At 43.7% G+C, this 24,271-nt stretch overlaps 2 protein-coding genes across 2 annotated transcripts in view; one reads left to right on the forward strand and one right to left on the reverse strand.

Annotated features, from left to right (window-relative positions):
* The window catches only part of RYR1 (ryanodine receptor 1), a 359,853-nt gene extending 339,260 nt beyond the window's left edge, over window positions 1–20,593 (forward strand). The window contains exons 97-106 of the mRNA XM_082264106.1: window positions 6,067–6,109; window positions 6,206–6,336; window positions 11,855–11,915; window positions 15,251–15,397; window positions 15,601–15,735; window positions 15,866–16,022; window positions 16,194–16,258; window positions 18,484–18,584; window positions 18,686–18,737; window positions 18,881–20,593. Coding sequence (XP_082120232.1) covers window positions 6,067–6,109; window positions 6,206–6,336; window positions 11,855–11,915; window positions 15,251–15,397; window positions 15,601–15,735; window positions 15,866–16,022; window positions 16,194–16,258; window positions 18,484–18,584; window positions 18,686–18,737; window positions 18,881–18,976 — 988 coding nt within the window. The 3' untranslated portion in view covers window positions 18,977–20,593. The remainder of the gene's footprint in view (window positions 1–6,066; window positions 6,110–6,205; window positions 6,337–11,854; window positions 11,916–15,250; window positions 15,398–15,600; window positions 15,736–15,865; window positions 16,023–16,193; window positions 16,259–18,483; window positions 18,585–18,685; window positions 18,738–18,880) is intronic.
* A 1,661-nt stretch (window positions 20,594–22,254) lies between these two features.
* The window catches only part of MAP4K1 (mitogen-activated protein kinase kinase kinase kinase 1), a 165,268-nt gene continuing 163,251 nt past the window's right edge, over window positions 22,255–24,271 (reverse strand). Inside the window, exon 31 of the mRNA XM_082263717.1 lies at window positions 22,255–22,622. Within this exon, the coding sequence (XP_082119843.1) occupies window positions 22,520–22,622 (103 nt within the window). The 3' untranslated portion in view covers window positions 22,255–22,519. The remainder of the gene's footprint in view (window positions 22,623–24,271) is intronic.

The raw sequence follows: 24,271 nt of genomic DNA on the forward strand, positions 1-24,271 counted from the left end.
CCTTTCGACCGTTGCTATGGACAGTGGTCACCACGGACGCGAGCCTGTCCGGCTGGGGTGGGGTTCTGGGCAATTTGTCTGCCCAGGGCACCTGGTCGGTGGGAGAATCCTCCCTGCCGATAAATGTCTTGGAACTGCGAGCAATCAGGCTCTGTTTGCAGAGTTGGTCGGATCATCTGCGGGGCTGCCCAGTGCGGGTGCAGACGGACAACGCCACTGCGGTGGCTTACATCAATCACCAAGGGGGCACCAGGAGTGCTCAGGCAGCCAAGGAAGTGGCCGAGATTCTGTCCTGGGCCGAGACGCAGGTCCCGGCGATTTCGGCAGCTCACATTCCAGGTGTGGAGAACTGGCAGGCGGACTATCTGAGTCGCAAGACCCTGGACCAGGGGGAATGGTCCCTACACCCGGAGGTGTTTCAGATGCTGTGTGCGCTGGCCATTCTTTTTCAGCGCCCTCTGGCATCGAATTCCTTGATCCGCACTTTCATTCAAGGGGTGCGTCATCTGGCTCCCCCTAGGAGGGCACCCTTGCCTCCTTGGGACCTGAATTTGGTTTTGTCCGTGTTGCAACGTCCTTCCTTTGAGAACATCCGGGAGATGTCACAAAAAGTTGCCTTTCTGGTGGCGGTCACATCTGCTCGCAGAGTGTCGGAGTTGCCAGCCCTGTCTTGCCGCTCCCCCTATCTGGTTGTTCATAGGGACAAAGTGGTCTTGCGACCTCATCAGTCCTTTCTTCCGAAAGTGGTTTTGGATTTCCATCTCAACGAGGACATTGCCTTACCTTCGCTGTGTGCGAAGCCTAAGCATCCTAAGGAGTTTGCCTTGCATTCCTTGGATGTGGTAAGGGCGATCAGGGTTTACCTGTCGTCTACTGAATCCTTCAGAAAGTCGGATTCTCTTTTTGTCCTTCCTGAGGGACCTTGTAAGGGTACAGCTGCGTCTGCGGCAACCATTTCAAAATGTATCAGGCAGACGATTGTGCAGGCCTATTCAATTAGGGATCAGGTTCCACCTTTCCCTGTCACAGCGCGCACTACCAGAGCGATTAGTGCGTCTTGGGCCTTCCGCCATCAGGCGTCGGTGACTCAGGTGTGCAAAGCGGCGTCCTGGTCGTCCGTGCATACCTTTACAAAATTTTACAAACTTGATGTCTTGCCATCAGCGGATCTGAAGAAGGAGGCTACGCCTCCGAAACGTTGTCCTTAGCAACCCCATGCAAGTCATGCTCTGGGTCCCGATCGTGGAGTCTCCCTCTGCTTAACCGCATTGTCATTTTCTCTGAGCGGCTGTAGCATCCGGCTCTTGGAGGGTGTGCGGCGGCGGCTGGACCGTGCGCAGGCTCACCACATCGAGTCTCCTTGAGTAATCCGAGGCGGCTGGCTTAGCCGTACGATACTTACTGACTAGTGCAGGACGAACAGCTGAGCCGCCGAGGCTAGGAGGAGAGAGCCCTGTACACATCATCGGGGGATATTTATTTCCATGCATGACTTCCTATCTGTTTGTGAGTACCTGTTTTTATGGCTTCTATTAACTTCAAATAAATGGTGTTACACTAGGGCGGTGTGCGCTCTGTTCCTTTATTTTTTGTACAGCTGCTTTGCCTCATATCCCATGGAGGGTTAGGAGAGCTGCCAAGCTTCATTCATGTGTTTCACCACAGGCCATATTACAAGATTCCCCAGCTTGAGAATCAATCTCCAGGATCTGCGCAGGGACTGGTAATGTGTGTTTTCTCTGTGCCATCAGCGGATGCCTCTTTTGGCCGCAAAGTTCTGAGTGCGGCAATGCCTTAGGGGAGACATGGTGGTTTTAGCCTGTCTCCTCCTGTTGGGGTTTTTTTCCCCTTGTTTTGCCTTTCTGGTTCAGAAGAGGTTCTTTTCTCTGACCTGGGTACTGCGTTGCCTTTTTGACGGTTACGTTTCCCACCCCTCACATCTACACTGCTTTAGGACGTCCCAGACATGCAGATTGTATGAGTGGGCGGCGACTGTCAGAGGACGTAAGAGAAAATTGAATTTTTGTAAGAACTTACTGTAAAATTCTTTTCTCTTTTGGGGTTTATGGATCTCTATACTGCTTGCTACCAAACTGAATTGGGAATGCAGCTAGATGGGGGTATTGGACCAGAGGGACGGCCCCCTGTAGATGTGTCTATACAAAGGTTTTGTGAATGTTTTCTAACAAAATCTTCTGCCTAGCTTACTCCTGTGGATAAGACCAATACCCAGATGTGCAGATTGTATGAGTGGGCGGCGACTGTCAGAGGACTCAGGAAAAGTAATTTTACGGTAAGTTCTTAAAAAATTAAATTTTTTCTCTTTCGTTCATCGACGGACACAGCGCTCCATAAATAATAACTAGTGGGTTATAGTGTTTCCTCCAGGAGTAGGACTAGGCAGAACAAAAAACACCTGGCTACGCCCATGGGTCATCCTCAGCTGGTATATAACCCACCTCTCTGCTCTAGGTAATCAGTTTTAATCTGTCTAGTCAGGAGTAAGGACCTAGACCCCCGGCTGGAATCTCTGGTCCTAGCAATTTTCTCCTTCCTTGCATCTTTTTTGTTTTTCTCTTGGGAGACCTACAATCAACTGCTGGGCTGGGTGATGGACTGGATAATCTAGATCCACTGGTCTCCCAGCCCAGCCTGCGAGCAGCAAGCCGCAACAAAACCTCACGAACAGAGGCTGGCCTGCGAGTTAAACGCTTAACTCACAGGGTCGCATATGACCGGGTTTGGGTCTGAGTCGCAAAGGTCCCTTGGCCGACAACTCCCCTACTTTGGTGGCGAGGAGTTCTGTCTGGAGCATTACCCGCACCATGGAAGGGTAAGTACAGTCCCCCCTCTCCCCTTTTTTCTTTGGGGGGGAATGCAGGTAACCTCCAGGGACGGTCAGACCTGCCTGCAGGTTCTCTCCTCCCATCCCTAAATCCCTCACTGAGCTGGGCTTCTCCCACTCTCTTTCCCCCCTGTCTGGACCTGGAGTCTAGTGGGGGTCCCAGGGCAGAAATGCAGCAGAGATCCCTGGTCCTTGGATAGTGTGTGTCCCGCCCTGTTAGTCTGGAGGGGTCCCAGTGTAGGAGACCCCTAGGTGCATGCCCTGCTGTTTTGCAGTGTGGGTATAGTGCAGGGGGGTCCCCATGCAGAGTGCACAGCAGAGTCTCCCCTAAACGTGTGTCCTACCTTCGGGGGAGGGGGGGTGCAGAGGGTCCAGGAAAGATCCTGGCAGCATGCTACAGTGTAGCTGATGGGGGCCATTTTATCTTAGTCTAGCTGGTCTCCGGTTGGCAGTCATGTTTGTGTAGCGGATGATGTCACGGAGATGCTGGAGGACTGAGTCTTCATGGAGATGCTGAAGCTCCTCCTCTTCCTCCTTAGTTTCTTCTTCCTGTGGTCATATGAACATATGGGTGGAAGTGGCGTGTGAGTAAAGGCCCAGGAGGAAGCGTTCCCCGCCTTCCCCTGCTCAGTCTGTCTCATCTGATTCTGAGCCTGATGCTGCCGTGGACGCGGCCCATCCAGGGGGACTTAATATCACACCCTCAAATCCATCCGATAGTAAAGATGATTCCACCATGGTCGCAGCAGCGAATGAAAAAGCACTGGTAGACGCACTTATCACTGCAGTGCAGTGCAGTGTTGCCACAGACATGCTAGCTAGCTTCTCCGGATCCGCAGACAAGACCCCTTCAGCATAAAGGTCTGCCCTCACCCATTATTGGGGTGGGGGGACATCTGCACTGGTTTCCGGCCCCTTGGACTTCTTTGGTGAGCGTCAAGGAGATCCGCAAAATCCTGCAAAGGTTCAGGTGATGTCCATACTACCTAAGGTTCCCTTTATCCCTATCCAGGGAATTGAATTAACTAGGTCTGATTTTAATTCTGACCAGGGTGGTCCTTCCTCTGGACAAATTTCAGGAACCACAGGCCGTGATTCACTGGCTGCTGTCACACAGACAGTTCTCTCTCCCGATTTGCATACAGGTTCTAAATCTGGTGGTATCCACCTTCAAGACAGTTCTGTTTGCACAGTCCTACATGCAGCTCCTTTAGCAGGATTACTGAGGTTTGTGGCGGGATCACAGGTTCCTTTGGCAGACGCCGTAGGCATCCAAGGGCCTCAGTAAGGCCAGCATCATCCTTGGCTCAGGCTTCTTCCGCAGTCCCTGTGAACAATCATGAGCGAGGATCTTCCAATCATCCTGGTGGCCGTAAACATCCATTGGGGGCTTCCTCTCAGAGAAGACCAGTTGTCCCAATGGGTAATCTACCATCTACCATCCTGCTTTACAGTCGCTGGTTTTAACGGCTTAGCTATTGAAAGCCAGGTACTGAGGGATAGAGTTTTTGTCTGGATCAGTTATCCCTACTATGGTGAAGGCGAGGAAGTTGTCTTCCAGCAAGATATACCATCGTACGTGGAAAGCGTACATTTCTTGGTGTGAGGCGATTGGCACTCATCCTCAATCCTTTTCTTGGGCTCGGATCTTAACCTTTCTTCAACAGGGCGTTGATCAGAAGTTGTTGCTGAGTACCATCAAGGGTCAGACATCGGCCCAGAGGGTATCAGAGTTGGTGACGTTATACTTTCGCAGTCCCTATTTAGTGGTCCATAGGGATAAAGTGGTTCTTTCTCCCTGTCCATCATTCCTGCCCAAAGTTGTCTCCGACTTCCATTTGAATGAGGACATTGTGTTGCCTTCCTTGTGTCCCAAGCCGGCTCATCCCAAGGAATTTGCTTTGCATACCTTGGATGTGGTTTGTGCGATTCAGATGCATCTGGCAGCTACGGAGTCCTTTCGGAGGTCAGACTCGCTTTTTGTGGTTACAAACGGACCAAGAAAAGGGCTGGCTGCTTCTTCAGCTATTATCTCCAGATGGATCAGACAGACGGTGACTCATACCTATTCCATCAAAGGTCAGGTTCCACCTTTCCCTGTCACGGCGCATTCTACTTGGGCACTGAGTGCTTCTTGGGCTTTCTGTCATCAGGCTTCAATATCGCAAGTTTGCAAGGCGGCCACTTGGTCCGTCTATAACTTCACAAAATTCTATAAGATAAAATACTTTGGCATCTGCGGATGCTTTTGGCCGCAAAGTTTTGCGGGCTGCTGTTTAAAGAGGGGCTGTTCCCTCTTGAGGGGTGTTTTTTCTTTAAACCTTTATTTTTCTGACAGGGCTCCTGTGGCCAAGTTAAGGCTCCTGTGTCCTGGTTAAGGGCTCCTATGTTTAGCCTTGGGTTATTTTCCCCACCCCTCATTTTTTTCCTTTTGGCACTGCCAGTATGATTTATGGAGCGCTGTGTCCATCGATGAACAAAAGAAAAAATTGGATTTTTGTATTTACCGTAAAATCCATTTCTTTGAGTTCATCGACGGACACAGCACCCACCCCTCTATGGAGTTCTGATACTTCTAATACTGCTTGCTACTAAACTGATTACCTAGAGGAGAGAGGGTGGTTATATACCAGCTGAGGACAACCCATGGGCGTAGCCAGGTGTTTTTTGTTCTGCCTAGTCCTACTCCTGGAGGAGGCAATATAACCCATTAGTAATGATTTATGGAGCGCTGTGTCCGTCGATGAACTCAGGGAAATGGATTTTACGGTAAGTACAAAAATCTCACTTTTTTAGCTGTAAGGATGGCATTCTGAACACCACTGGAAGGAGAGAATTGTTCCCCACTGACCACCAATGTACGGGGCATTTTCCTAATGACCCCTCCATCAATTTATTTTAGCAGAGGTTGCCCTGGAAATTAAAAGTTTTTTAAGTATTCCTCTAAAGGCAAAAAGATTGAAAAGGCATGCCTTGTGTGCTCTTCAGAGTCTGGAGCTTTTTAGGGCTGGACTTTTTTTTTTGTTGTTGTTGCTGAAAATGGCCAGGCTTGACACAGAATGAAAACACCTGACAGGCAGGGGTCATGGAGGTTGAGGTCCCCCTATTCAGAAAGTAAGATCATTTTTAAAAGGCTGATTTACTGTATTAAATAGTAGTGATGAACTTAGAAGTGGGATTTATGAACTGACTACCTTGTTGTATTTTGTATGATTTTGCAGCTCATTTCCAGGAAACTACTGGGACAAATTTGTGAAGAGAAAGGTAAAGGTTTATGTTTCTATACAAACAATAGCGAGGTTCTGCCCTTTGCTTATAGTTTCACTGATTATATGCTCTTTTCCCCTTTCCTTCTTAAAGGTGCTGGACAAATATGGAGACATTTATGGTCGGGAGAGGATTGCAGAATTGCTGGGAATGGATCTGGCCAGCTTAGAAATCAGCTCCCACAATGGAAAGAAACCAGGACCCGATAAATCTATGTTGACTTGGTGTGTTTCCCTGTGAATCTATGCCTACAGTATATATTCAATCACTTCCCTCTGTTCTTTATTACAGCATAACTGATCATCATTCTTTCTTAACCCCCATGTTTGGAAGGTCCTCTTTCTAATCAAACTGCCCTTTCCATCATGTTTGGCCATTTTGATATTTGACATCTACTATCTATAACACTAGTCTCTCGTGGATTTTCGAGCACCACTTTCCTTTAAGCAAACCTGTTATGAAGGAATTATGGTGGAAGTCATTGCTTATCTCCTTCTGAAAAATCCTAGCTGCCTGGCTGTCATGCTAACTGTTTGGCCTGAAGGCTTTATGGGTTTTTGACTATGTACAAAGTATGTACATCAGGCGTTTTAACTTTTACTTGCTGCATGTTTGTTCCAGGTCAGTCAGGCAGCTAGTGTTTTTAGGAAAATAACAATGGAACCATCACATATGTTTCCCCTAATAGATGTCCTTTAAAGGGACCCTTTCGTCAGACTATTTATTCAACAGCAATCTTTATATATGTAATTTACCTGTAAAAGCCTCCCTTGTGTAGACGTTCAAAAGCCTTGATACTGCTGCTGGGTGCCACCATCTTGGATGTGATGTCAGCAGCCCCAACATACTCAAAGCAGTCACTCAAGTTGCACTCTATAGCAGTGATGGCGAACCTTGGCACCCCAGATGTTTTGGAACTACGTTTCCCATGATTCTCATGCATTCTGCAGTATAGTTGAGCATCATGGGAAATGTAGTTCCAAAACATCTGGGGTGCCAAGGTTCACCATCACTGCTCTATAGTATTCCTCTTTGCTGCTTTCACAGCAGCTACACATAAGGTTATGTAGAAACAAGAAAGATGAGGGGTGGGGCTGACAAGCTGGGCCAGCACAGAGAGTAGTTAGATGCTCTCAGGAAGAGGTGAGGTCTGTGACATGGAAGCAGAGAGGGGGCAGTGCAAGGGACTGACTTTTCCTGGAGTGGTCTCATTTTCTAGCAAGTTCAAAGGCACATTGCAAGTGAATAAAATTATTACTGAAACGGAAAACCCTGCAAGTATCCTTTTTAAAATGTTTTAACGTTTTAACAAAGCTTTAAACACCCACAACTCCTATCTGTGATATCTTGCATGTTGTATCTGTCTGGAACATGGACAGTGTTGCTCTCAGATAGTGTATATGTAGCACACCCCTCGTAGAAGCTGCGGATGACAGGGTTCACCACTGCTGCACAGGCAAGCATACAGCATCTTTCACTTGCATTCAGCCACAGAAAACAGTCCTTGAGCTTTGCTTTGATGTTTTATTAGGGATTGATAACTTAGATGGGGATAGGAATTTAAGGGATGCCCACTTGACTGTGACAAGGAAAACCAGGGACAATGTCTTATTTACAGCTCCACTTCTGCAGAAAATACTAGCCCACCTGGCCACTAGTTCACCAGCCCACCTGGTAGACTCTTTTTACACCATTCCACCCGACTGACTTTTTAACAGCCCACCTGGCTGACTCTGTACACCAGTCCACTCGACTGACTCTCTGGAGATCTCCCAGGGCGCAAAGCCAAAGACTTTATCACATCGCTGTCTTCAAGGGAGACCTGCTACATGTGGCAGCCTCCCCCCTTTCTCAGCCCCTGCACCATGCTGAATTACTCAATCTGCCTTCTTGCTCCCACTGCCTCTCAGGAAAGCCTCCTTCCAGCTTCTTCTGTGGTAGGATCCTTCCAGGCTGGCACCCCAGCCCAGAGTAACCCCCAGACTAGGGGGTTCTCCTCAAGGGCCACCAACAGCCTCCTTAACACTGCATCTCCAGCTTCCACTCAGCGTCCCTCCTGGCATTGCCCATGTCTATTTTTGGGTTATTCTCAGTCCCCTGCCAGCCCACACCTGGGGATTGGCTGAGCTCTCATAAATATTCAAGGCATCTCCTCCTTACCCTCACCCACTAGTTCCAGAACATTCTCCAATATTCTGGAAACAGGGGGAGGCGCTAGAGAGCTGCCAGGATGAGTCATCTAATAACCCTGACCCAATTAGGACTTTTAGATTTTCAGCATGAGTCAGTGTTAGATTTTCCTACACTACACCAGTAGCACACACTAGAGGGTGCTACATATATAGAACAGATTTTCTGCCATCTGCCTTCTGTACAGTTGTGTTGCTGACGGGAGGATTATGGCTTAGGCAACATAGGACCCAGACCCATGGCAGTGCGGCTTCCAAGGGTCGCACACAGCTATCCACACATCATCTAAGCATTGGTCAGTGGTATATTTTCAGACTATCCCCCCTTCTGCTAGTCAGAGGATAGCATCCAGGTCTCCATATGACATATGCACTATTTTATGCCATGCAGCACAGCACAATGGTGCATTAGTATGCCTTGCTGTGTGCTGCAACACATGTGCATTTCCTAGTGTATTTGGAGGCCATTGAGAATAAATGGTATCTCGTTGTGGTGATATATTTAACATGCACTGCAGTAAAACATGTGCTTCACCACAATGCAACAAAATGAATGGGCCCCAAGTGTGATACTAAAGTTAGGCAATTAACTGGATTTAGAGGCAGAACAGTACAAAATAATAACCTAGGAAGGGATAAGTCCAATCGTGATGGCTGACAGTGTATTTCACTCTGATATAATAACCTAAATAAAAAGAATAGTAGCGCAAAAAGTCACTGGATGTGGCTTTTAAAATGTAAAACAATAAAATCATACATAAAAAGGGTGTTACTGAAAACACTCTCATAAGGGTATAAAAGTCCTTTAAAGTCCATAGACCGTCCAGGAATGAGTGATGTTACTACCGGATCACCTTTTTTGTCCACCACCAAGTGTCACACCAAGGGGTCAGCAGAAATGGCAACTCACCAGATAAAGTGGCTCAGGTGTTCTCACACAAGAGCAAAATGAGCAGATATCCAAGATACAGATGATGGGTGTAGACAAACGACCTGGATATGTCACCGCTGCACACACTTAATCAGACCTCCTTTCCACAAATGTCCCTCAGCATAGTGATCACCTTTTGCAGGTGCTGGCAGGTGGAGTCGTTATGGAGTGGACACCCGGCCGGCTAGCCTGTCACTGTCTGTGCCGCCGCCCAGAGAGGAGAGAGGTGGGTGGAGGCGGCACAGACAGTGACAGGCTAGGTGTGCCGCCTCCACCCACCTCTCTCCTCTCTGGGCGGCGGCACAGACAGTGACAGGCTAGCCGGCCGGGTGTCCACTCCATAACGACTCCACCTGCCAGCACCTGCAAAAGGTGATCACTATGCTGAGGGACATTTGTGGAAAGGAGGTCTGATTAAGTGTGTGCAGCGGTGACATATCCAGGTCGTTTGTCTACACCCATCATCTGTATCTTGGATATCTGCTCATTTTGCTCTTGTGTGAGAACACCTGAGCCACTTTATCTGGTGAGTTGCCATTTCTGCTGACCCCTTGGTGTGACACTTGGTGGTGGACAAAAAAGGTGATCCAGTAGTAACATCACTCATTCCTGGACGGTCTATGGACTTTAAAGGACTTTTATACCCTTATGAGAGTGTTTTCAGTAACACCCTTTTTATGTATGATTTTATTGTTTTACATTTTAAAAGCCACATCCAGTGACTTTTTGCGCTACTATTCTTTTTATTTATGTTTTCCAATATATATCGTTATTTGGTGAAGTAGCAGCAGTTTTGTAGTTTTAGCAGTTAATGAACTGACTCCTCCAACAAGCGCAGAGATATCCTGTTTGACAAATTTGTGTCCAGATATATACTTTACTGATATAATAACCACTTGAGTTCCAGAAGTTTTTACGCCCTTTATGACCAGGCCATTTTCTGCTTTTTGGCACTGTGCTACTTTAACTGGTAGTTGTGCGGTCATGCAACGCTGTACCCAAACAAAATTTATATCATATTTTTTTCTCACAGATAGAGCTTTCTTTTGGTTGTATTTGATCACCACTGGGTTTTTCTTTTTTTTTTTTTTTAGATATTCACAACAAGATTGAAAATTTTGAAAAAAAAAAAAAAATATTTTGTTTTTACTTTCAGCTATAAAATGTATCAAATACATTTTTTTTTTTAATCTAATTTCTTCATTAGTTTTAGCCAAAATGTATTCTGCTACCTTGTCTTTGTTAAAAAAAAAAAATAAATCCCAATAAGTGTATATTGATTGGTATATGTCCTGGAATTTTTATTTTTACATTTTTTTATACTACTAATGGCGGTGATCAGTGACCTTTAATGGGACTGCGATAGTACAGAGGGCAATCTGGCACTGACTCTGGAGGGAACTGACTAACTGCCACTGACATCACCAGTGTCATTAATACAATGATCAGTGATAATACTGTATATTGTCATTGTACTAATAACACTGGCTAGGAAAGGGTTAACATCTAGGGTGATCAAGGGGTTAAATGTGTGCCTAACTATGTGTAATGTGTGCTGCTTTTACTAGGGATGAGAAACTGACAGATTGCTCCCCCGATGCATAGAGCTATGTGTTGTTTGCCAACGCAGAACTCTAGGCTGTGATTGTACACAGTCGATCTGCAGATCCTGGCTGGTATAATCACAGCGAGTGACGGGCGGGCAGGGGGGCATGCGGCCTTAACCTGGAAGTAGGCAGCCAAGTACAGGCAAGTCACTTTGCCTATACCAGCCGCTCGCCTGCAGTAAATTGTGGGGGGAGGGGGGATGCGTTGGATTATACATGGTTATTAGGATCCAGTTTGGACCAGTGTAATTATGTATATACCATACCTGGCTGATGGACCTGGAAGCTGAAAATCACTGAAGTAGGCACCGCTATTCCAGTGATCTCCACTTGCTTCTGGGTTCTGCGCCAAATGTGTGGCCTGCTGTATTCTAAACACAAGAGGTCGGCTGCTTGGCATTGGTGCCACTCAGAGAATGCTTTGCAATTTCTGAATGAATGCAAACCATTCTCTGTTTGGACAAGGTGGAGAGTCAGGGCAGTGATGTCACACTCTCCACCTTGTCCAATCAGAGAATGCTTTGCATTCATTCAGAAAATGCAAAACATTCTCTGAATGGTGCCCTTGCTAAGCAGCCAACCTCCTGTGTTCAGAATGCAGAAGGGCAGCAACTTTCCACAGGACTTTGAAGCAACTGGAGATCACTTGCATAGCTGTGTTTTTTTCAGGGATTTCCAGCTACCTGGGGGATCAGCTAGGTATGGTATATACTATACATATTTTCACCGGTCTAAGCTGCACCAATGTAATCATATATAAAATATCCATACCTGGAATTCATCTTTAATAAATATTACAGAAAACACATGATGTTTCCTTTTGAGGATTTCTAACTTTAAGCTTTTAAGCATCAGTTATCGAAGATGTGACATCTTTCCACATCAAAATCCACATCAATAAGCCAACACCCACATATGGTACCATCATATTGCACCACTAAATGTTAGTGTCTTCATTGCTTTAATTACCAACTCATTAGACATGTCTAGACTTATCTGTTATTCTCTCCTTCAGGCTCACCTCAATTGATATTAAGTACCAGATCTGGAAATTTGGAGTGGTCTTCACTGATAATGTAAGTACTATTTGATGTAGGCATTCACAGGTTTTGACACACCAGCGGTTGACAACTGTAATTCCTAGCATAGTCAACATACTTTAAGTATAACTGAAATCTCAGCAACAATGAAAGTTTTGACAGCAGTGGACTGGATATGCTGGCAGGCCAAGATCAGTTTAAAAGAAAAAGAAAGCAAACTAACCCCCTCCTACTCATCTCTCTTTGCCACCAATGAATTGAGCAACTATGTAGCAAATTAGGTTTAACGTTGGTAAATGTAAAGTTATGCACTTGGGGGCTAAAAATATGCATGCATCATACATACTAGGGGGAGTACAACTGGGAGATTCAGTGGTGGAGAAAGAATCTGGGGGTTTTGGTAGATCCTAAGTTTAATAATAGCATGCAATGCCAAGCTGCGATAGCAAAGTCCTTTCTAGTATTAACAGAGGCATGGATTCCAGAGAGAGAGAGAGAGAGAAATATAATTTTGCCCCTGTACAAATCATTAGTAAGACCTTATCTGGAATATGCAGTTCAGTTTTGGGCACCAGTTCCCAAAAAGGATATCGGGGAACTGGAGAAAGTGCAGAGAAGGGCAGCTAAACTGATAAGCGGCATGGAGGAGCTCAGCTATGAGGAAGGATTAGAGGAACTGAATTTATTCTCTCTTGAGAAGATGAGATGAATGGGGTATATGATCAACATGTACAAATACGGAAGGGGTCCATATAGTGAACTTGGTGTTGAGGTATTCACTTTAAGGTCATGACAGAGGACAACGGGGCACTCTTTCTGTCTAGAGGAAAAGCGATTTCATCTCCAAATACGGAAAGGTTTCTTCACAGTAAGAGCTGTGAAATGTGGAAGACTCCCTCCAGAGCTGGTTCTGGCCAGCTCAGTAGATTGCTTTAAATAAGGCCTGCATTCTTTCCTAAATAAACATAATATAACTGGGTACTCACATTTTTAAGTAAAGTTGATCGAGGGAATATCCGATTACCTCTCACGGGAATTTTTTTCCCCTGCTGGAGTAAATTGGATCATGCTTTGCTGGGGTTTTTCTCCTTCTCTGGATCAACTGTGGGTGTAGGATTGTGTGTTTTTTTTTTTTTTGGCTGAACTAGATGGACTTGTGTCTTTTTTCAATCTATGTAATTACTATGGGATGGTATGAACCCTTACTTTTCTCATACAATCGTGGTGGTTCCCCTTTTTGTCATGGATTGACTGCATCCATGCAGTCAAAATGACCACCCTCCCCAAAGTTTTACACTATTTTTGTAGCCTGCCCATCCCATCCTTCTTTTTACGCTTACTTCAAAATAGGATCCTATCCTTTATCTGGGCTTACAAACGCTCCAGGGTCCCACGTTCACTCTATATATGCACAGATAATGGGGCTGGAGATTCCTAATATAGCGAAATATTACAAGGCTGCTCAGATTTCCCAACTGACCCTACACCATGCAACCACAGATGCCCCTTTGTGGCTTCTCCTGGAACTTCCCAACTGTGCTCCAATTTCTGTTTCGGTCCTACTGTGGCTTCCTCATAGGGCCCGTCCCCCTGCCCTTAGCCCCCTCATGCTTCACAGCCTGAAACTCTGGGATTCAGTTAGCTATTCTGGTAATCTTATGTCCCCTTTCCTTCTGCTCCTCCCTCTTTTTAATAACTCTCTTTTCTTGCCGGGCTTCAAACGAACAGGATCTTTTTCCTGGTGGTCATCCCATGGGTTCACAGAGGAACGTCATTTTCTATAATTTCGCACCTTCCCCCACCTGGCCTTCCTTTCAGGAAGCCCACGAGGTGCCGCCCGCAGATTTTTTTTGGTATGCCTAACTACACCACTTGGTGTGTTCACTGAGACGCAACTCCTCTTACCCTTTCAAAAAACAGCCTCCAAACACACCTGCCTTCATTCTCTCAGCTTCCCAGGCACCATCTCGAGGATCTCTCAATGCTATAGACCTTCCTGCGGCAGCTCTCTATGAATTACGGTGGGAACACAACCTGGCGATCTCCATTGACCCAGAGGAGTGGAGTAAAGCTTGGTCCTCCATTGTAAACTGCTTCTTCAATGCTGCAATCTTAGAGGTTGCATACAAGGTCATCTTAAGATTGTATTGGGTCCCGGCCCAGATAGCGAGTTCAAACCCATCCTATAGTGACAGGTGCTTCAGAGGCTGCAGCCAATGAGGGGACTTTTTCCATACTTAGAGGTCCTGCCCCCGTCTAACGGGGTTGTAGTCAAGGGTGTTCGGGCTCCTCTATTTCTTGTTTCATATAACAATTCGCAAGGATGCTAAAGCAGCCTTGCTGCATTGTCCAAACCAGGGCCTGTTCTAATACAAACAAAAGTTGGTGACCTATTTGTTTATTGCTGCGAATCATGCATATGCCTGAGTCTGGAAGAAACTCTCTGTTTCGCTTGCTGTGGTGAAGATCATTTTGACCAACCTCATGATCAATGAAAAAATGTCTAGTATCCTACATGACTCTCATTCCAAATTCCACAAAGTTTGGTCACCTCGGTGGTCTTATGCTCTCCCCACCCTACATCCAAACAGCCTGGACCTTTCTTAATTGATTTTTGATATAATTACCCCAGCCTCTCTTTCTCCTCTCTTTCTGTTTTCCTTTCTTCTATCTGCTACAAATACTGGGCATACATATGCCCGCACCCTTACTTCTCCACAGTATGCCCCTAAGTCTTCAGACTTAGGGCACTCCTGCTGACATGCAGCTAGTGCCACAAGATCATCATTTTTGGCATTTACCCCACAAATTTTTCAGGTCATATATATACTTATCAATATCCTTAAATGTTACCTTCTCACTCTGATCCCCCCTGTGTGGGTGTCCAGTTGATCTGCTTATATAAATCTTTCAATGCAACTAGTGCACCTGAAACATGGGCTCCCCCTCTAGGCCTTGGGGCTTAGATGACTTATGTGGACCTTTGGCTCATACTGTTAGGTCGCTCAGTGGACATTTTGCACTCCCAAAATATTTAGTTAAACGTGCCTTTGCCCATGCTAAATATATGTTCTGTGTAATGTACCCCCTGCGTGGGTGATCAGTTGTTATGTTGTTTTGCTTACTACAATAAAAACTATTGTACCAGAAAAGAAAAGAGGGTTTAAAAGTTTGACATAGAGTTTAATTTCTATGGTTGTTGTACCGACAATTTACACGTTTTATTACCAAAGACCTAAAAAGATTTGCACAAATTCCATTGTTGGCCATAAATTGATCTCTGTTTCATTCTGATATGCTTTTGATTTATAGAAATAAATTAGACATACAGTAAAATTGTATATTGACTTCCATTGTCTTTTTCCTTCCAGTCTTTCCTATATCTGGTATGGTACATGGTCATGTCTGTGCTGGGTCACTACAACAACTTCTTCTTTGCTGCACACTTGCTGGATATTGCCATGGGTGTGAAGACCCTGCGCACAATCTTGTCCTCTGTCACACACAACGGTAAACAGGTATGGCAGCAACATCATCATTCAAACAGCTTTGTTATTCAAAACATATCCTGTTTTTAGAGAAAATCTTGCTATATAACAACACTGTATGGGTCCTAATTACTTAGGACAGATTTATTGAAAATAATCTCCTGTCCCCGTTTTTGTTTAAAATGTTCTGCACAGGGTCTTTTAACCCCACTTCCTTCTCTCTAATCCTGCAGCTCATGATGACTGTCGGACTGCTAGCTGTGGTTGTGTACCTATACACAGTGGTTGCCTTTAACTTCTTCCGCAAATTTTACAACAAGAGCGAGGATGAAGATGAACCAGACATGAAGTGTGATGACATGATGACGGTGAGCACATGTTTCTAAATTGTCTTCCTAGTTTGGTTTGTGAGTGCAAACTGCTTTAGGACCAGGTCATATTCACAGTATTATTATTACTCTCTTTAATTATTTCTTCTTTTTGGTGTCCTCTCTGTAGTGCTACCTTTTCCATATGTATGTTGGGGTGAGAGCTGGTGGTGGCATTGGAGATGAGATTGAAGACCCTGCAGGAGATGAATATGAATTGTACCGTGTTGTCTTTGACATCACATTCTTCTTCTTTGTCATTGTCATCCTGTTGGCCATCATTCAAGGTAAGCAATTGTCACCTCCAAGTAATTAACCTCATTGAAATTTTTGACAAGTAAAATTAAGGTACAACTCTATGAACTGGCCTAAGTTTAGTATACATTTGAATAACTCACTAATCACATCTAAAACGACAATGAGAATAAAGGTTTATAATTCATGACATCCCCTTACAGGTTTGATCATTGATGCCTTTGGAGAACTGAGAGACCAACAGGAGCAAGTAAAGGAAGATATGGAGGTAATTGTTTTATTCACAATCCCAATAGCTTAATCTTCTACTTACTACTTACTTTTACATTCTGTTCTCACACAAGGCTTTTTCAAGTTGAGCCCCTAATCAGATTTGTAGCAAGTTTTATTAAGCACCACTCTCTTACACCAGTGCTGGTTAGCTTTCTCGATATAGGGGGCCACAAGTGCAGCCCCTGACATCTATACAGAGCTGCAGTGTAATGCTAAAGAAAACTGTCATAAGAGTTTAGACATGGAATAGGAGTTAGTAAAAGATTAGCGCCAAGGTGCAAAGGATGACAAGGAACTGCAATTATTCAACAGAGGTTGTTCAGATACTACAGACATGCTACGAGAGATGGTTGAAGACTGCAGACATGCTACAGGAGAGGGTCAGAGAGGCATGTTTTAGGATTTATTGAAGACAATGGTTCAGAAGACAGTCACAGACTGGAGCCACATTTCAGGAGACAGTCTTAGATTACAAGGGATTGCTGAAAAACACTGCTAATTACGACTTCTGCATTTCGCACCCTTAAAAATGACTGGTGTTATGTGATATTTCTGTAGCGGACCCTTGGAACCTCCTAGGGCCTGGTGGCGACCCTCAGAGGCAGAGAGGGCCAACATACCTCCTTTGGGTGTGGATTGTCAGGCATGGTGGGTAATGATACAAGTAAAAGAAACAATGGGCGGCAGTCACTTTTATGCTTGAACAACAGAAGAGTTTTATTTATTCTCAATTGGACAACAATAAGATAAGGGAGAGAGGGGTAGGGCACAGGACACCCTTAGAACAATGTAGAAGGCAGACTCATGGTTCACAAATGACAGGCACTTAGACAGCGGTACAGGAAAACAGACCTTGAGGTTCAGACTGACCTGGAAGGCAACTCCTCTCCCCTAGATCCAGTCCCTTTCAGTATCCATGAAACCTCAGATTGATCTGGGAGGCAACTCCTCTCCCCTAGATCCAATCTCTTTTAGTGGTCTGCGCTGGCTGGACAGCTGTCTTATTTAGTAAACAGGCAGGTAACTCACAAAGGTTACTGGATCTCTTTGGATGCTCACTTCCATACAGATCACTGGCTCTCCTCAGCAGAGGCATGTGGCTAGGCCCCAGGCTTCAGGCCTACCCAGCAGCAGCAGTGGCACACCCCCACCCCAGACAGGGGTGGGTGGCAAGAGAGCGAGCATTGGACTTCCCCCCAGTTAAATAGCCTCTCCCAGCATGCCTCAGCTGCACTGTAATTGGCTAAGAGAGACCTATATATTTCTAACCTGTTTAACCGTACTTCTCACTCTAATGTCAGAAGCAACAGTGCCACCTACTGACAGAAGGGAGAATCACAGCCAAACCCAGATTAAGTGGAAGTCCAATTTACCACAGTGCTATAAATCAGCCAAGTTAGTTACTGCCCAGCAAACTAAATGTTACTAGCAACCCTGCTTAAGACAAGGGTGCTACATTTCTTTTACAAGATATATATTCAAAAGCTCAAAGGTAGAACAAAAACATAAAAAGGGAAAAGGTATGACCAGCACAGAATAACAGTAAAACCAAATCATTTAACTACGTAGTAGCAAGTCTCAAGCATATTTTTTGTTCAGTGGTCCAAGTAAGCACCTTAGTAAGGAAAACGAAAAGTCTAGGGCCTAGGGCCATAGGTTAGGTACCAGGACCCTAGACTCTGATATGAGCAGTCTACTATTGGTAAAAACAACAATATTGACTAGTTTAATAGGGATTGATTCTACAACTAAGTGCTGCTCTCAAATCCGGCCTGGTTTTCCATCCTAAAAGCCCTCTCCTCTGTATTGTTCTTATTCTTGTTCTGTCCCTACGTCATCTATATTTATTCACATTAGGAATTTGTGGGTTGATTTTCTGAACAGAATAACAAATGCAGACGATAAAGAGTTCAAGGTGGCAAAATAACAGGAGTTTCCCATTGTTTGCAAATGATCTATGCACAATTATTTGTACCAGATGAATTATTTTCCCAGCTGTGGAAGGCAGCCCATGTATGACTTTCCTTTCCCTTTCTCTTTCTTAGCTTTGTCTCTTTTTCTCTGCTTCTCTGCTCATCTCCATGATTGCTCCTTTTCTATTATTTATCATCAATGTTCTTCATCTGGCTTTTCTTGCAGTTATGTTATACATGATATTCTGCCTAATTCTCCCAATATCATGTTCCATCTACTCATTGCCTTCTTTGTTGTGTCCTCCAGACCAAATGCTTCATCTGCGGCATCGGCAGTGACTACTTTGATACGACGCCGCATGGCTTTGAGACTCACACATTGGAAGAACATAACTTGGCCAATTACATGTAAGCTTTGGGGATTAGAAAAAAGAACAGTATATTATTTCTGTGGGTGAGAGATCAAACAATGTTTAAGGTGTTCTTGACTGATCTATGCTTTCCTTCAGGTTCTTCCTAATGTATTTAATCAACAAGGACGAAACAGAACATACTGGACAGGTTAGTGCATTAGTTCAGCTATTTACATCATCATTTTGAATATATTTGTATTCCAAAATGAAACCTCTTTGGACACTTCATGCCGTCAATTATTAGCTATGCCTCCAAGTTCAATAACTGACCCTACTTCCTCTCTTTTGCAGGAGTCGTATGTCTGGAAGATGTACCAGGAGAGATGTTGGGACTTCTTCCCAGCTGGAGACTGTTTCCGGAAGACGTATGAGGATCAGCTTGGTTAATGACTAAGACACACACATTATATTTGGGTCTTTCAGACCTTTAAAGCTACAAGAGACATTGGCAACCATCTTCATTATATAGTAGGTTTCCATCTCTACTGATCCTTTTCAGTGATCCCGTAGAATATTAATTAGAGTGGAGACTGTTACATCTGTATAGTCCAGATGCCCTTGAAGAGCATCAAACTGTAATTGCAGAGATAGCTGCCTGACTGTCACATCTTGATAGCCTAATTGCTGCTGTAAAGCAATGCATTTTCAGAGACTTCAGTTGAGTATTGCTTTTTACTCAACGCCTTCTTTTGGAGCACTGATGTTGTTTGCTCCACAGGAGCTTATTGCCTCACTGTCCTTTCACTGCCACCAAAAATAATACCAACCTATTGATATGCCAATGTGTTCACTGCCAAAAGAGACTTAATAGAGAGACATGATTGTCTTCCTTTCTGCAGAGCATTGCACATTTATCTTTGGTCAACCGGGTAATAATGTCCCTTTTTTGCCCCTAATGCTGCTGATCATGTCTACACACAAAAAACAACAACATTCAAGTTAAAAGTAAAGCAATAATATAATCTTAACATGTTGTTGTACACTACAGATCTACAGCCCACAGAACAATTCTAATTCTTCGATAAATGTTTTAGTTATGTGTTAAATATGCAAAATGTCTAAGCATATTAATTGCAAATAAGCAGCTCACAATTCTTAGGAACCACCAGTAAAGACTATTTTTAAAAGACTGCTTTTGGATTGGTGGGTATTTGTGAACACTCTTGATCAGTTTATTTCAATGTACACACAGCAAGCCAACATTGGCCCAAATTCAATGCAATAAGCCATGACTGGGTAGTCAATGTCATAGCGCCCAATATTTAATATTTTGCCCCAGTATGGGAATATTTTATAGTATTTAAGATGTTTTATATTTATTAAGAGCCTGTGCACAAAAAAACTGATTGTGATGCTGTTGGCATCACCTGCTAAGACCGCAGTGAATTTCAATTGATCATCCACCATGAACCCTAAATGGATAAAAGCATAAAGTTCTTTGGCTGCCTCTAGAACACCTAGTCTTTATTGCTACTTGGGATGTGACTTGTGTACCGCAATACTAGTGCCTTATACCCCCTGTGAGGGAGGCGTACCGCAGTGTCACAATGTGGGGTTATTTGTGAAATGTATACTTTGTTGCTGCTGCTTGATTCATTGGTACACATATGGGTTTAGTAAATAACACAATGCAAAGACCAGTACTGTTTAGTGCCCTGTGGCAGCCAATCAAAATTTAGCTTTAAGGAGCTTGTGCCTGTGATTGGTTACTGTAGGTTATTGCACACCATTGCTTTATTTGTTAAGTTATTATCTAAGCCCATTAATGTCTGAATGTGTAGGTGAGAGGCGAAGGGGTCACTTCCCCAACCATCTCTTTTCAGCACCTGGACAGGGGATCACTCCTTTCACCGCCCTGAAGTTTATTTCCTTTATTCTCTGTCACGTTTCCTTAATACAGAGACAATAGATATTATATGGGATGATACTGTTTTGGGGAAAGCTGAATTCTTACTTGTGCTACATTTCTGTCCTGTTTGTCTGTAATAAAATATTTATTGATGACGCTGTAAGACTTGCAGATGATTGTCTCTGAACCTCAGTGTACTCTAAATCCAGATGATTCTTTGTATAAGGTCAGATCTATGTAATGAGAATGGAAGATCATGGTTTATTAGAAAGAATAAACCTGCTGCCAGAACATCCACTCTACATCCACCTTCTGGTGAGCATCTGACACCATTGCCTTGTCTAGCCTGAATTTCAATACATATGCAGCCAGGAAAAGGGTCCATGCGGCACCTCGTAAAGCTGAAGAGAGTCCAGAACATTTTTTGCTATGCTCACACTCCCCTCCATTTCTGGAGGGGCCACATGGACTCTTTGTCTTTGCTGCATATGTATGTTTTTAGAATTGGTGAAAGGAAAACATGTTTTCCAAAATTATAGTAAATGGACAATAGAGGGACAAATTTTGCAGGGCCCAGAAGTGTCAAAGATACAACCGCCTCATCACAAGTTTATATTTAGGCCTCATGCATATATGACATTAAAAACACCACTTTTAGAGGTGTTTAGCAATTTTTCTGCCTCTAAACGCCCCCCTATGTTAGCCTATGTGTCCATTCACACAGGCAAGTCGGCACGTTTAGGAGAGCGTTTAAGCAACACAAATCAGAAAATTTGTTCATTCCTGTGGCGAAAATAAACAAATATTCTGGCAAAATAAATGAATGAATGTCCTTGCATAAGACACACCTAATTGTGTCTGTAAAATGCAGCTTCAGGCATGTTGGTAATGCTGCTTTTTCCCCTCTTGGAAAGGAAAAAAAAACATCTTGTGTGCATGGAGCCTCAATGGGAAAAACACACTGCAGTACATCATAGCAGTTAACCAACTACTTATTGTGACTACTCTAAAATGATGAAAGGATACGTGAGATGGCTACTTTTGATTTTGACCGGTTTGAAAAATAGAGGAGTTGGCAATCACACTGTGTACCCCCCATGGGTACAAAGATTTATTTTCGACTAAGAAAGGCTTATAATGTCTGCCAAGATTTTACTGCCGTCTGTAGCCTCTAGAGGAAATTTCCCCTTAGTTTCTATCCAAGACAAAGCAGAAGGAAACCATGTCAACTTTGACAGACTAATAGCCTGAGTAGGGATGGGTTCGGATCATACCCGCCAGGAAGCCTTTACTGCACACTGCCAATCTCAGGCAGTGAGGCATTTCCTGGCCTACAACTGTACATACACATCCCTTGCCAAAATTCTTTAAAGCCCAACCTCCAGCTCAAAGACCCACCATCATTCATAACATCTATAATTTAATTTTAATTTACTTTGTTTAGGAAAAGACAAGCATCACCATTAGCTCCTTTATTGAATCTAACTTTTGCTTTTTTGTTGTTGCAGGCACCGCTAAAACTTCTCATTCCAACACCTTCAGGCGTGTTATATCTCCCCATTGCTTGCTCTTGTTTCCCCCCCCCCCCCCCCCCATTTCACTAAATCACCTGAAGGTATTGGAATGAGAACATCATAGCAGCACCCATAACCCACCCAAGTTTTGCTTTTCCTAAGAAATAAAGCATAGACGTTACTAATAGTGATAGGGCTTCATTAAGCCTGGATGATCCACCGCTGTTTACAATGATACACAATATATTTAGTTGTGCTCTGTACAGGACCCTTCACTTGTAAAAATCAGAACAACATTTTGGTAAAAGTGCATAAAAGTTTTACTGCATAGACATTCAACCAGAGTCTCCCATAAAACTGTCCACCACAGTGCCAATGCATGAAGCTTATACTGCAAAGAAGGATATTTGTCAGTCCAATTGGGAAAGAGGCGAGCCTGTTATGAGAAATTCCATGCATTGTCTCTTATTGGGGCCAAACTGCTCCCCACTGGCCATACAGTGAACCAGCAGAAAAACCAAGTGTCTGCCTGAAGGTTGGGTAGATTTGTAACCAGCTCATTACTTGTCACTGTCCAAATCCCGAGTGTGTCTGGCCAGCACATTCATGGATGTATAAATTGGTTGTGTTGCTGTTACCGGACTGAGGAGCCTCTACAATGATCTTCCTGCTGTAAGAGAGAAGTGAAGAGGATTTAGAACTACACATAGGACATATTTGGCCATAGATGGACAAATGTCTTCCTAAGGACCAGATGCCTGGCTGTCGTGCTAACCATCTTCCATTCGTACTTTGATTCACTGACCTCCAATAAGGGTCCTTTCACACGGTCAGCTACATTTTTTGTTCCGCTCAGTGACTTTTTTTTTTTTTAAACGGACACGGGTGACACTTTTGTAGGGTCTGTTCCGTATGTCTGTTTTTCATCCATCCGTTTGCAGATGAAAAATGGACATAATGTATGTCTATGGGATTTCGGATGTTAGCGGATGACACCGCTGACATCCGTTTTTGCGTTTGTTCTGTTTTTTTTAACGGAAGAAAAATAGGGTTCTCTTCAGTCTCAAAAAACTGAACTGAATGGAATGGGCGCAAAACGGATGTCAGCGGATGGTCATCCGCTAACATCCGCAATCCCATAGACAAACATTATGTTCGTTTTTCATCCGCAAACGGATGGGAGATACAACTAACATACGGACCGCCGTATAGTCAATAAGTAAAGTAAGGTGTTAATCCCATTACTGCCCAAAAAAGCATAATAAAAGCTCAAACATATTTCCAATATTTGTGCCAAACTTCATTTTAAATTACCTCCACACTAAAGTGAAAAAAACATGAATATTCTCTACCTGCAACACTAAAGTGTTAAACATGCACAAAACTAGTGAGATGACCCCACCCATTTCAATCCCTGTGTGCAAATTATATTTAAAAAAGATAACATATGAAAAAATATTGAAAATGAAAAAATTAAAAAATTGTGCAAATGAAAAATAAAAAAACTTCATAGTCCTTCTGCGCAGTCCTTTATTACTCCAATCAATCACTTAATCCTATCCACTGGGCTGTATATAATAAACCTAAAGTATTCCCAAATGAACAATGCTCCACCATGTGTAATAATGCAGATACAGTCACCAGAGTCATATGGCCATGAAGACCAATGTAGCCTTTCTGTTAAACCAATGAGACCAGATGTGATGATTTCTCCATCTCTTGCAATCTCCACACGCACTTCCCCAGCATATAGGTTCTCAAGTCTGACTTAGATCACCAAATCCCCAAAAGACAAACAACAGGATGATCGTGCAATACGTTTATTAAATTTGTTTCCTAAAAAACACATCCAATAAATTGCGATTACATTAAAAAATGCAGAGACTGGCACCAGTTTGATTAGCCTGTATGCATCCACAATCTATTCAAAACCGCTTGAACAGCCACTATGTGTAAACAGCTGTTCCTTTTGGAGTGGAGAAAGTTCTTCAAGTGTAATATATACAGCACGGTGAATGGGATTAAGTGATTGATTGGAGTAATTCAGGACTGCACAGGACTTTGAAGTTTGTTTGGTTTTGGGTTTTTTTGCACAATTTGTATTTTTTCATTTTTAATATTTATTATTTTATCACAATATATACAGTGCCTTGCGAAAGTATTCGGCCCCCTTGAACTTTGCAACCTTTTGCCACATTTCAGGCTTCAAACATAAAGATATAAAACTGTATTTTTTTGTGAAGAATCAACAACAAGTGGGACACAATCATGAAGTGGAACGGAATTTTTTGGATATTTCAAACTTTGTTAAATAAAAAA

This window comes from Pelophylax lessonae (genome assembly GCF_965119305.1).
Source record: "Pelophylax lessonae genome assembly, chromosome: 7".
Classification (NCBI taxonomy): Eukaryota; Metazoa; Chordata; class Amphibia; order Anura; family Ranidae; genus Pelophylax; species Pelophylax lessonae.